The 14,565-nt window shown below is 45.6% G+C and overlaps 1 protein-coding gene across 2 annotated transcripts in view; it reads left to right on the forward strand.

Annotated features, from left to right (window-relative positions):
• Positions 1-1,671: 1,671 nt before the first annotated feature.
• The window catches only part of LOC134451451 (myosin-10), a 119,126-nt gene continuing 106,232 nt past the window's right edge, over positions 1,672-14,565 (forward strand). For both annotated transcript variants that reach the window (XM_063201933.1, XM_063201941.1), the window contains exons 1-2: positions 1,672-1,829; positions 5,365-5,752. In XM_063201933.1, the coding sequence (XP_063058003.1) occupies positions 5,408-5,752 (345 nt within the window). In that variant the 5' untranslated portion in view covers positions 1,672-1,829; positions 5,365-5,407. The remainder of the gene's footprint in view (positions 1,830-5,364; positions 5,753-14,565) is intronic.

The raw sequence follows: 14,565 nt of genomic DNA on the forward strand, positions 1-14,565 counted from the left end.
CATAAGGTTGGTGAGTCATGCACCATCATCTCTCCATTGTGAGGAGAATGAGATGGATTAAGAGAGGCAAGAACATACTACACGGTCACAGTAGCCTATAGCCTACGAGAGGATGTGACCATGTCTGCCAGGTTAATGTCTTTAATTAAGGCAATGAGTAATGTCATGATTCTCACAGAATAAGTGCCATTAGGAATTCAAATTCCAAGACGCTTTTAACACCAAAAAAGCCATCACCAATGTGCCATCTCTCTTCTTCTGTGTATCATTTTGTATAAACATTTTTTAAAATATGTTGAATTATGTTCAGCAGGCATTCGGTTTGAAGATTTAAAAAAAATAAAATAAAATAAAATAAATACAGACATAAATAAATGCACAGTATGCTACTTCATTCACTGTCAACATCACTATCATTTGGCTTCACTCTACTGAGAGTATCACTTATATGTATTGCATAACTAGTGTCGTGATTCTGACAGAATAAGTGCCATTTTAAATTCCAAGACATTTGAATTTAACACCAAAAAGGTGCTGTGTCACCAATGCTATCTCTCCTCTGCATCACTTTGTTAAGCATTTTTAAGCTATGTTGAATTATGTTCAGGAGGCATAAAATTAGAAGGTTGTTTTTTAAGTAAATAAATAAATGCACAATATGCTACAACTTCTGTCACAGTCAACATCACTATCATCCGGCATCACTCTACTGACCTCTGCTGAGCGCATCACTTGTATTGCAAATGTTTTGACTTGGGTTGCAGTACACATAAAGACCGGCAGATGGCGCAAAGTCACTATCAGCCATTAAAGTGTACCTGTTCAGAATATCCATCATTTTGGTTCTCACAGCATCCACCCAGGACTGTTTCGGTCTAATTTAAGTGATTTCATTGACACACTTATATGAGTCTATATAAAGCACAAAATAATATGTATATAATAATAATAATAGTAAAGTCCATCAATTTCAGAACTGAAGGAAGAAGAATTGAAGAATTGAAGAAAAGGCTGCAATGAATGTTACCGCCCTACAAATATTTCTCAAGCTGGAAACACGCACTCCTCAATGTTCTCGGGATGACATGCATTAGGCTAAAGATCTTGAATGCCTGGGTGTGTGCCACTCCATCAAAATAATTGGGAGACATGAATAGATCCTTACTATAAGAGCTCTATGCTTTTTGGTGGAGAATATGCCCATCTTAACAATAAAAGCCACATCATTCATTATGTTCCAAGCGTGTCTGGTCCTTCCACGTAAACTAAGGACTGCACATTGGCACGTGCTTTTCTTCACAATGCAGCCGTCAGCCAAATACTGTATGTTGTGCCATACGCCCCAGTGGATTATTCCCACATCATGGGCACATCATGGACCACAAGCCATTTCCCACAGAATTAAGTAACAAATCAAATCATCTCCTTTCCAGGTAGGCTACTGTTCTAAAGCATTTTATTCGCACCGGCAAGTGGCAGGATGCCAAAAATCCAAGCGGGCAAGCTGATGGTCAATGAAGTTCTTTGAAGACGATGTATAAACAATCCAATGGGTTGAGGTCCTGATCGGAAACAACCCAATCACAACCCCAAATTAATCAGTGGGTGTGCCCACGGAGCGCCAAAGAGGCGGGAATAGAAAAAGCGCTGTGTGAGTTCGGTTGAGCTGTGTGTCTAGTCGGTGGTGGGGGTGTATCATTGGTGCAAAGGAGGACGAAACAAGGGAATATTGGCTGAATTTCTCCGCACTTGGAGTACAGTTTTTGTCCCGCTGGATATCAGTTAATTCGCCTTAAAAGTTGCGCACGGTTTATTAACATCTCCATCTGGTAAGTTGAAAGGGTTCGGCCTGGGTTTTGTGCGGCATGTCTCCCAACCTAACGGATTATTTGCCATGACTTTTCAATGATGGAGGAATAGAACCTAGCGGGCTAACACTAGCGGCTAACCGGTTGCTTCTGGAAAGATGTCCAGAACTGCATGTGCAAAAATTGAATGGAAGTACTCATGCTGGTGTGTCTTGATGGATTCACAGTAATAGGCTATACTGGATATCTATTCGAAAACCACAGATACAATTGCTGTGTCCAGTAGCTTGCCAGCGTTAAGATGGGTCTGGGCCACCCACTTACTGATGATGAGGCGCGTGCAACTCCCTTTAGTACCAAAGGCACTTATTTAGCCTGCTAGCTACCGCAGCATCCATCCTGTCGCACCCACCAAGGATGATACCTGCCATTTCCTTTTGATATTATGCCCGTGCTCTGCTATAGCATCAACGATCTAGTCAGTTTCTCAGTCGACTGGATGCATATTGTTGCGTACATTCATTCACGAAGTTATATGGGATGAGACGGAACAAGTGCGGTGTAACATCCCAGCTAACACAAGTTGGCTAGCCTTTATAATCTTAACGTCACTCACAGTTAGTGCTTGGGCCAGCAGCTTCGTGAAGCCTACCATTGTTTTCCTACTTCAAGACCCTGAGGTCGTGACTTTATATTTCAACCCTCTGAAAACCCGTGATGGGACCGATGGGGTCCTTGTGCTCTGTCTCAATGCTGGGAATGGCCATATTGGCGCACAAGTCCTATGATATCATCCTAGCGGTTTTCAGGGGGGACGCACAGGCACAGGCACGTCAGTTAGCTGGGTCAGCCGCGCTGATCTCTGCGCCGTCCATACACGTCCTGACCCACTTTCTGTCTGACCATGACAGTAATAAAGCGCCTAGTTTGGTATAACGGACATTTCTGTTTCATAAAAGCAATTGAGCAGATGGGACGTAGTCAGTTCATGCAACAGCATAAAGTTTTTCTTTTTTGTTGATGTTGTTTGTAGACTTCCAGGGCCATTCATTTAAACATTCATTAAATGCACCTAGTTCTAGCTTACCGGTTGTTTAACATGAGTTTAAGTTTTGTACTAGAGTTTATGTTGGGGCGTCGTTTGGACTCGATTCAAATTACATGGTGTTTGGAATCACCCTTCAGTCTTGTTTAGACCAATAGCCACTATACATAAAGTAGTAACTCTAGTAGTTGGTTTTTTTGGTTGATTTTTCTGAACGGCAGGCGAGTGCATCTTATCAATTGACTAGTGAAAATGTTGGAAGCGTTACTTTAGCACGAACTTGATGGCAGAACTTTGATAAACAATTGAATTGACAGCCACAACCACGAGTGCGACGCCATTCTGTAAACAAACTCAGTTACTGAATGAATTCAAGTTCACGTGCCATTGCATTGCGCATTGAAAAAAATAAATGACAGTTAAAATTACACCCGCCTTTTCGGCATAGATAAGAAACATGTCTGTCTACTGTGACAGACACAGTGCCATATCCAGAAAGTGTGTCTAACAGATTGAAGTGAATAACATTCTGTTTTGAAGTTGGCAAGTGGTATCAATAAGGTACACGAGTTACCCTCAATTAACCCTTTGAAATGCATAGACTAGCTAAATTAACCCACGCCTCCGCTTCTTTGACAGGTGCCCTTGGAATTTGACAGCACACCCTGTGCTATGGGTGCACCAGCGCACAGTGCTTTTTCATACACACGCGAACACATGTCAAGTGTTTTGGTTTCTCCGAATAGTTAATGCTTCCTGGAAAGCAGTCACCTTAACATATACCTCACACCTCACAAAAGTTGTCCCAGTGGAATACTTGCCGTAAAAACTAGGTGCAAAAATGATTGGTATGTGTAGTATGCATCCAAAGCTTCAAACATGCCGCTAGTTGCCTTTGATTTAAAACCATACTGGAAAGTTTACATGTGCTTACATCTCCTGTTAAGCTTACACCTTCGAGATGGAAATGAAATGAACTGGGTTCCCTGTGAGGAACAATGGCCTGGCATACATGAGTAACTGCAGTGAGGCCAGGGAAACCGATTGAATGCAAACACATCTTAGGTTTTGGCTCTGACTTTTGCAATAAAAAAAAAAAAATGCTCCCTGTCGTGGTGGATTGAAAGGCCTTTCATCTGCACCCTGAAATGACAGCGATATTTATTCACTTGCATTCCAGCCAGTTGTGAAATTTCTCAAGTCAGCTCTGAGATGTGCTTCATGACCAAAGCATTTAGTGTTTCTGTTTCACTACAACAGAGTGAGTACGGTTGGTGGGATGGTTCTGTTCTGTGCCTGTGTCCTCAAATGTTTCATTAGTTGTCATGGTAGTTTTTACAAAAACACATGTTCATCAAACACACATTTTCCAGTAAGAAGAACATAACGTATGTGGGCTTATCCTTGGATCGGTAAACATATTAATGAAGATTGATGTTCATGGAGATGGATGGAGACTAAGGGTCTTTCCAGTGGATTATTTTTGAATTCATTCCTGATTGCGATTCCTCATTGTGAAACCAGGCAAGCTGGAGGGCTGTGTGCTCTTCACGCTCATGCACGAACTGCTTGCAGTAATAACCGTTAAATGATTTGGCATGTTTTGCTGCAGGAGAAATACTTTGCTAATCGTGGAGAATGCTGATGAACCGTTTCGCCAGATTTCAGTAACGGAATGACCCGGGCTTTGTGCTTTTTGTGCTCGTCTAGTTTTCAGTTTGTCTTCTCAGACTGGGATGACACTTGGGAACTTGAACTTTATGGTGGCAAACTGATTTTTTTTTAAGTGTTGTATAAGGTTTTGTTTTTGATTTCATTTGGAGTGAGACGTGCACAAAGTAATTCCAATGAATATTTACCTTAGTATACCTATGCATTTAGGCAAATTAATTCTACAATACTCCAACTCGTATGCTAATGTAACGGATGCCAACAAGCAGAGTTGGGCATAAAACGTTAGTAAACCTCCCTCCCGAAGCCTCATACTGTATCGGTAGCGCTGAGCTATCGGTCTGGACCTTTAGCTCATTGGTATCGTGCTGTGCCTCCCATGCCCCAACTGGAGTGTTGACTGGCAGGTGGCAGATTCGAGCCCCGAGTGGAGAACTAGTGTAGGATCACCTCAGATACACTGTACTATCTGTGCTATACTTCATTATGCCCGTTCTCTCTCTCTGTCTGTATTTTACTCTAATCTAATGTGTGCACTTCTATTCTATTCTATTCTATTCTATTCTATTCTATTCTATTCTATTCTACAAAGTATCATTCTTTTGTATTCTACAGCATTCTATTGTATTCCGTCCCTCTACTCTACTCTACTCTGTCTTGTCTAACATGTCCCCTCTCCTCCTCCTCCTCCTCCTGTGTCAGGTGGCCAGTTCTGAGCAGAGCAGCTGCGATTGTATTCTGCAGCATTCTTTTGTATTCCATCCTTGTCTTTTCTACTCTACTCTACTCTGTCTTTTCTAATACGTGTCCCCTCTCCTCCTCCTCCTCCCCCTGTGTCAGGTGGCCAGTGTCTGAGCTCAGATCAGCAGCAGCGGTGGCAGCGATGGCACAGCGGAGCGGGCAGGAGGACCCGGAGCGCTACCTGTTCGTGGACCGGGCGGTGGTGTACAACCCGGCGCAGCAGGCCGACTGGACGGCCAAGAAGCTGGTCTGGATCCCCTCGGAGCGCCATGGCTTCGAGGCGGCCAGCATACGCGAGGAGCGCGGCGAGGAGGTGCTGGTGGAGCTGGCCGAGAACGGCAAGAAGGCCTCGGTCAACAAGGACGATATTCAGAAGATGAACCCGCCCAAGTTCAGCAAGGTGGAGGACATGGCCGAGCTCACCTGCCTCAACGAGGCCTCGGTGCTGCACAACCTCAAGGACCGCTACTACTCCGGCCTCATCTACGTAAGTGTTTCATGGTTTCTTCCGCTATGTGCGTTTTTGGCTTCGTGCAGCTCAAATGTTGCCTCCACTCACCAATGTATCAAGCTATGATGTATATATTTCTACTCTTTTTAATGTTTACATTTCTAGTCTTTGTTTTTTGGTCTTCAGGCTTAAGACTTGGTTTGCCCCCTGCACGGTCTATGTACATGTTTGTCTTGGCTTGCTACTGCAGATTATATTTGTCCCCCACACCTTAAGAATTTTCACAGCCTATGTATTCAGCTACAGTATAATCTGTACATTTCTACTCTGCTCCCCAAGTCTTCGTGTTTGGGCTTCAGGCTTAAGACTTGGGTCGCCATCCTAGAGGAAACCCTGAGTAGTCGTTCTATCTATGTCAGTGATGGACAGCCTGGCTTCAGGGACATTTACAGTCCTTTCACAAGTATTATTTGCTCTGTCAACTGATTTAAGCCCTTTAGTGTTGGTGGGATTACCAGCGTTCCGACTCACTGTTTGCTGAAAATTCTCAACCGCATCTTTGTAACATTATTATGACATTACAGAGAGTCTTAACTAACAGGTTAAGAAAATATTATCATTTTGGAAATGATATACCTTATAGTAAAGATTAATGGGGAGGAATGGACAATTTTAACAGTTCTTTGTTACTCGTGCAAATGAAAACGGGTGATTTTAAGATGTATATAAAGCAGGGATTGGCAATTTTCATGATGAGGAGGGCCACACTTTTTCATTGCCACATGACTACAGATCTGACTGCAATTTTCAGAGTTCGAGGTGCTGTTGGTTGCTCACTGCCAACATAACTTGGAGGAGTAGGAGCATTTTCTATCAGCAGATGATATATTTACAATGGATTGATTTAGTAGTAGTGGTTTAAAAAAAATCTGTTCTTTTCTTTTGTTATGTTATATCTACGGGCCGCACTACGTGAGGCGAAGGGCCGCATGTGGCCCCCGGGCCTCCAGTTGCCAATCCTGGATATAAAGCATACAACTTAAACAGTATGCGTAAATGGGGTCTCTGTGTATATGGCGCATGACTGAAGCTCGAGAATCCAGGTTTCTGTCCCTGGTCTCTCTGGAGACTTCCTCATCCTCCTTTGATACGAGCAACAAAGTGGTTCAAAGCACGCAGGCAGACAGGCAGGCAGGCAGAAACGCCTGGTTCCACATGGAGCTTTGCCTTTCCTTACTTAGACCTTTTATTATGGTAACAGGTGTGCTTTGATATGTGTATTAAGTGGCTGCGACTGAGAAAAGTGAATCTCTTTGAATCTATACCGTGTGTGCGATAGGATGGGATGTGATCTTCAGCAGACTGTGAAGGGTACGGTATATGATGTCAACTGAACGTGTCAATTACGACAGGCGCACACATGATGCATAAGTATGTGTATTAAAGGTCTGTATCTAATAAAGTGAACACCGCTGGCATGGGTATTTGTATTAAGTATTGTATGTAGTATCTAAGAAAGTGAACCTCTTTTGAGTCTAGTCAGTGTGTGTGATACGATGAGGGGGATGTGATCTTGAGCAGACGGTAAGGTATGGTATATGATGTCAACTCAAGTCGTCAATTACGGCACAGACAGCACATCGCTCCTGATGCGTCGAATCTTCCTGGCTGCCAGAACAACAAAGCCTTGTGTCTCTAATCAGACTCGATGGGTCGATCTCATTACAGTGAATGAAACAGCAGCTGCAGCAGCGGCAGCAGCAGACGCACTCCGTATCGTTTGGCTGTGTCTGACTCATTCACTGTAATGGACATGTTGATGCTGCTCCACGTGTTTCCCGCAAGGATGTGGTGGCCGTGTTTTATTGATGGGAATGACTAAGCTCACGTTATTGAGGAACCGTGTGGCAGCCGTTGATGGATATGCATGCAGTGCAGGCCTATTCCATGTTAGTCAAAGTGGGTGGGTTGATGGATGGTATCATCACAGACATGTGACTATGATTGGAAAGGCTGTTTTGCACATTCTTATGAAACCTAGGGACTTGTTGCCCTGCCGTGGCCAACCGGTAGGGCACTCGTCTGCCGTGCAGCCGACCCGAGTTCGATTCCCGGCCCGGGTCATTTGCAGATCCCTCCCCATCTCTCTCCCCATTCGCTTCCCGTCCACCTCTCAAACTGTCCTGGCAATACAGTCATAAAAGACCAAAAAAGATATTTTTAAAAAAAGAAATAAACCTAGGAACCTAGGGAATATGCCAAGAACCTGGCTCGGTAGTAAACCAGGTTACGTTAACCTTGAAGTAGTGGTAAATCATCTTTTAGAAGAGCTTCGCATTTCATTTTCTTAACTTCTTGTGACACCTGTGGACTATCTATTGGCAAGTTAACCACTTCCTGTAGGTTAATTTAGCCAACTTTATCACCTAACCATGTTCTTGGAATAACCCCCCCTAGTGAAGGTGTTTGGTGAAAGTGAAAGCCTACCTGGGAAACTCCGACCAACTCCCATTGTTATTGTGACACAGCACTCCACAACACACAAGGGTTCACTGCACACTGCACACAACGAAATTGCATTTTATGCCTCACCCGTGCAAGGGGGCAGCCCCCAATGGCGGCCCAAGGGAGCAGTGCGGCGGGACAGTGCCATGCTCAGGGTACCTCAGTCATGGAGGAGGATGGGGGAGGGCACTGGATAATTACTCCCCCCACCAACCTGGCGGGTCAGGAGTCGAACCGGCAACCTTTGGGTTACAAATCTGACGCCCTAACCTCTTACCCATGACTGCCCATGTTTTTGTGTCAAAGTGGCCACCTTAACAATAAAGTGCAGGGAGGAAACCCTGGGAACCTTGTAGAAGGCTTACACTTCATTGATGGAGAGTGTGGTGGTGAGGCTTTGATTGATGGGCGACTTTGTTTGACGGATGGACATTATTGTATGTTAGTTTGACAGAGTGATAATGCATCACTGCTTCCTGATGTCCCAGCTTTTCTGAGATGTAACCTCTAGTCGTGTGTGATGTCTGTAAGTAAACAGTGTCAGTGATGATCATTGATGGAGATGACTGGGTAGTTGCCGCTCATTTTTTTTTCGCCTTGCAGCACTGTCACAACTGTTTCACAGCTCTCTGAGAAGAAGACTTCTGTGATGCCCTTAAAACCTCTGGTGATGGTGGTGACGTGGACTAATAATGGGCCTGTCTCTCCCATGGGGTCTCGACCCACTTTACTTTATGGCATTCATTCCAGGAATAGAGCGTTGGTGTGATGGGTGCGAGAGAGAGAGAGAGAGAGAGAGAGAGAGAGAGAGAGAGAGAGAGAGAGAGAGAGAGAGAGAGAGAGAGAGAGAGAGAGAGAGAAGAAAAGAGAACAGATAGAAGAGGGAAAGCAAACAAGAGTGGAGTACAGAGCGCTTGCTTTGGTTGAGAGTCATCGCTCTCTGTCACATTCTCTCTCGTTCTCTCTTGTTCTCTCTCTTTCGCTCTCTCTCTCTCTCATTCTTTCTTTCTCTCTCACTCTCTCTCCATCGTTTCCCACTGTGTCCTAGAGGGCCTGTGATGAGGTCATGGTGGAATTTCAATGGGGGCCTCTCTCTCCCTTCTCTCTTTTCTTGTCGTCCTCTCTCTCTCTCTCCCTCTCTCTCTCTTTTTCCTCTCTATTTCTCTCCTCTCCTCTCTCTCCCCTCTCTCTCCTCTCTCTCTCTCTCTCATCTCTCTCCCTTCTCTCTCCTCTCTCTTTTCTTGTCGTCCTCTCTCTCTCTCTCCTTTCTCTCCTCTCTCCTTTCTTGTCGTCCTCTCTCTCTCTCTCTCTTTCTCCTCTCTCTCTCTCTCCTCTCCCCTCTCTCTCTCTCTTTCTCCTCTCTCTCTCTCCTCTCCCCTCTCTCTCTCTCCTCTCTCTCCCTTCTCTCTCCTCTCTTTTCTTGTCGTCCTCTCTCTTTCTCCCCTCTCTCTCCTTGCTCTGCTCTCTCCTTTCTTGTCGTCCTCTCTCTCTCTCTCTCTCTCTCTCTCTCTCTCTCTCTCTCTCTCTCTCTGTCTCTGTCTCTCTCTCCCTCTCTCTCCCCTCTCTCTCTCCTTTCTCTCCTCTCTCCTGTCTTGTCGTGCTCTCTCTTGGATGCGGCTGAGTCACCACAGTGACAGATGATTATTGTCGTCTTGTCCCATTCTGGATTTCCGTCACTTTCGAGGAGAAGTGTTTATCTGCGTTTAAGACTCTGCTAGCAGAACTGGAGGCATGATGTGAAACGTGCCCCTTTGTCTCCACTCTTTGGGGGAATCTGTGCGTCCCCTCGAAAGAATACCCCCCACACCACACACACACACACACACTGCGTCTCGTCTGCAAAGACTTGTTAGCACGCATGGCTGCATTAAGTGGGGATGTTCCAGAGGTCGAGGCTGTTGTCATGGCCACCAACTTTCTGTGATGTTGAGTGGACGGAAGAGGCCCAGGGAAGTGTCAATGAGTGCGTATACATGCAGTTCAGTATCCCGAATATGATCAGGATATTATGTATCCCGAATTTGCGTTTGCACATATAAACACTTCAGTATCCCGAATAAGCCCTTATTCGGGATACTGAGAAATCGGGATATGCTAGGTGGAGTTCTCCTGTTGCTGGTATCCAGGCTACACGCATTTGAAGAGAATTCTATAACGGCCAAGAATGTAGACTGGGATATAACGTTCTGTGCGCATATAAACACATTATCCCGAATATGATCATAACCGGGATATGCCTCATATTCGGGATACTGAACTGCATGTAAACGCACTCAGTGATGCTGCCTCCCCTCCCCGAGAGTGACCCACCTCTTACCCGCAGGCTCACATTGTAGGGCCGCTCCAGGCTTTGCCAAAGCCTTCTGCTGCAATTGCTATTGGGTATTTCTCAAAGTGAAGTGTCCTAGCCTTGCTTCAGTAGGACGAGTAACGCCCATTTGCGCCCGTTGCATCCTATTATTAATTTCACTTAGAACAAGTGATTGGATACTCTTTGGTGAAATCTGTGGAAAACATGCGTTACACATCCTATGAAGGCTAGGACACTTCATATTGAGAAATACCCATTGTCTCCATTGCATTGCATTACTTTAAATTACATGACATTAAGCTGACGCTTAGCTGACTCTTTCATCCACAGTGATGGTTACTTACATGTAGGTACAGGTTCAGTGTCGGAACAATTGCTAACAGGGCCCCATGGCAATACAATATAAGTATAGGGCTCCCTATACAGCTTGCCAAGCTCACAATAGGGCCCCCACCACCACTATGGGAGGGCCATGGGCCCAAGGGCGAGGGCCCGGCTCGCCCTCCCTGTAGCGCCGCCCCTGTACAGGTTATTGGTTTGGTTACAGTCTCTGGAGTACATGTAATAATTGGGGTTAGGTGCCTTGCTCAAAGAGGTGCCACTTAAACTACTCACATATTGTACAGTACAGTTGAAAACAATTACAGAAACAGTGTCTGTGAGTGAGTCTATTGTTGTCTGAATCAACTGTCGGGTTTCACTTATTTTTCCCCTTTGTCACTATGTTTAAGCTTAAACTTTGACTGTCACATCTCTGAAAATCCCACAATCTTCATTGGTTCCACTGCTCTTTGGTTCGGGAGCAGGCCAAATATATGAATGTCCTCCAGACCCTCATGTGAGCTCTTGATGCTGAGCGAAGATACACAAGGGTCTGGCGAGAGTCGGGCTAATGAATAGTATGGGATCCGATTCAAACTCCAAGACTGATTTCCCAACTGTTAGGCCATGACTGCTCTCATAAGGTCTCCACAATACAAGTCTGGGGTGCATTTCTCAAAACTGTAGTCTTTAGCCGCTTAGCAACTTGGGTAGTTGGCTTCGAGAAATGCACCTCTGAGCTCCAGGTGTCAGCTCTCAGCCATGGGCCCTCTTCTCCTCCTGATGGAGGTAATGAACCTGGCAGGGGCAGTGCCTAGTCACACACACACACACACACACACACACACACACACACACACACACACACACACACACACACACACACACACACACACACACACACACACACACACACACCGGTTTCATAATGGGGCTTTTGTGCGTGTGTGTTTTCTGATGGGCCACAGCTGTCCAGCTCCACGAATATCTGGCATAGCTGGGCCGCCGAGCTCCCAAAACGAAACGCTTGCCCCTTTGATTAAAAAATAACTTCATGCCAAGTGCCCTGCCCTGCCCCTACTCTGTCCTGGGCGCCTTCCAATCTGGGTCCCGAATCTACGGCTCCCAGCTCCTACCCTGTGGACCCGTCAGGAGACTCCTGGTCTGGTCGGGATCAGTGTCATGTCAACTGACAAGTGAAATGTGCACTAGTATGTGAAGCATGCTGATAATGCAGCAAGGTGCTCCGCAGAAGGTGACAAGGGTTTGGATAAGGGGCAGAGAGCAGGGTTGCCAGATGAGACTGATGATTTCCAGACCAAAAAATGCTCAAAACCCGCCTGCAAGCACTAAGTCATGCCCAATTTTATTGATTTCTATGGCCAAAAACTAGCAGAAAAACTCGCCGGTGCCATTTTACCCGCAGACGGCCATCCTAAGCAGCCCAATTGAATCTGGCAACACTAGCAGAGAGACTGTTGGGTGGAAGTGTGGTGAAGTGAGTCTTTGGCAACCCATTGGTTTTGCCAGAAGACTAACACTGGTCTATAAGTGGTCGGCAGTCACATACAGGCAGGGTTGCCAAATGTTTGCGATAATTTCCAGCCCAAAAAAGATGCTAAAAAACCACCTTGAGGCACTAAATCCCGCCCAATTTGAACCAAATTGTATTGATTTCTGTGGCCATAAATCTACTGAAAATCCGACCAATGCCTGTTTCTGACCGTTTTTACCCGCAGACGGCCATCCTAAGTAGCCCAATTGAGTGGGAAGCAGCCCAATCTGGCAACACTGCATACAGGTGGGCAATCAAGGCTCTATTTTTGCCACTGCTTTATTGTTCAGGCGACCCACCTTTAACAACATGCCTCCAGGTATCGTATTCATACCTTGGATACGTTTGCTAGTAGAATACCCTACAATATCTGTTTCTCCCACCACTGCCTTATTGTTAAGGCAGTCCCTTCAAAATGTATTGCTGTTTTACAACGGTAACTTCAGACTTGAGCTTAAAAGAAAAAAAAATAGGACTGTGTATGATAGACGTTCAATCAATTGCCTTCCACCCATACCACCTGGAATTTTTAAAAAAAGTGACGCAAAAAGCATGTTGAGCTTGGGGTGATGTTTTGCTCAACAATAACCCTCAGCCATCCCTCAGTGAACCTCTGTACTCAGCCATAATGCCCCACATCCCCACATATATACTGTAGTACACCAGCCAGCCAAGTGTGAAAGTGATGTATGACGACTGCCTACACATTTTCCCTGAGGACTGTGTATAGGCTACACATACAATGCCTCGCAGGAAATGGAACAAAGGAAAACGCAGAGTCTATGATTCTCATTCTTATTGTTGCACTATGGAATGTATGAAATGAATACCGTACGTGATTCGTTTTTATGGAAGAAAATTCAGTTATTCAGTAGCAGTACTGATGCAAACCGTTTCAGTTTGTTAATCAATGCTTATCTTTTTTACTGTTGGGATTTCAGGCTAGCTTCTGTTTTTCAATGTTTATGAAGAGCAATGTGATTCTCAAATACACCCATGTTACATGATCTGCTCTGATCGATTACAGGCTCTTCTCGGCTTCTTGACTTGATTTAGCGTGCCATTACGTGTGGCGCCTCTTAAAAGCTAGCCTGGATGTGAGGGAGATTGTGTGTGTGCGTGTGTGTGTGCGTGTGTGCGTGCGTGTGCGTGTGTGTGTGCGTGTGTGTGTGCGTGTGTGCGTGCGTGCTTCTTCGCATGCATGCGACGTGTATGTTTGGCGCGCGTGCGTACGTGTCTGTGTGTGTGTGTGCGCATGTGTGCGCATATGTGTGTGTGCGCATGCGTATGCAGTATGTGTGTGTCTGTATCACTTTACATGCACGCAGGGCTCCCACCTCTGGCTGGAAGTGAAGGCGGTGTGTGTGTGCCATGTGTGTATGAGCAAGCGAGAGAGAGAGTGAGTGAGTGTGTGTGTTTGTGTGTGCGTGTGTGTATGTATGAGCGAGCGTGTGTGTGTGTGTGTGTGTGTGTGTGTGTGTGTGTGTGTGTTTGTGTGTGTGTCACTTATAATGCAGGCAGCCCTCCCACTCTCGTCCTGAAGCAGAGCTGAGAGTGGGCAGTGAGGTCGACCCACCAACACCACCACCACCACCTCCGCTGCTGCTACCGCCAGAACCATGACTCAGCACTTCAACGCCTCAGAGCTTCATCTGCTGGCACACCAATAAAGATAGCTGCTGGGTTTTTAGTCGTGTGTGAGAGATTCACTGTGTCTATCACTCTGTTTGTCATCATTTGGAAAGCTCGGTTGGAAACGGTTTTCCTTTTTTTTCGCCTGTTTTTTTAAAAGATTTTTGTTGTTGTCTTTTTCGACTTTATTTTTGATAGGACAGTATGAGAGGTGGACAGGAAGTGAATTGGGAGAGAGACGGGGGGTGGTCGGTAAAGGACCTGGGTGGGGAATCGAACACGGGTCAGCCGCATGGCAGGCGAATGCCCTACCGGTTGGCAACGGCAGGGCTGATGTAGGCCTGTTCATCTTGTTCCTTGTAGTTGTAAACTTCCCTTTCCCGCCCCCTCTTTCTCGGTGGAGTAAAACACCACCCAGATGTTGACAACTTCAGATTTGCCGTGCTCTTGGTGTTGATCAGTTGTGGCGTCACGGATATTAGCCTCCAGAGAATTCAGTTTACATCGTGTATTATTACTCAGACA

The sequence above is a fragment of the Engraulis encrasicolus genome, chromosome 1, assembly GCF_034702125.1.
Source record: "Engraulis encrasicolus isolate BLACKSEA-1 chromosome 1, IST_EnEncr_1.0, whole genome shotgun sequence".
NCBI lineage: Eukaryota > Metazoa > Chordata > Actinopteri > Clupeiformes > Engraulidae > Engraulis > Engraulis encrasicolus.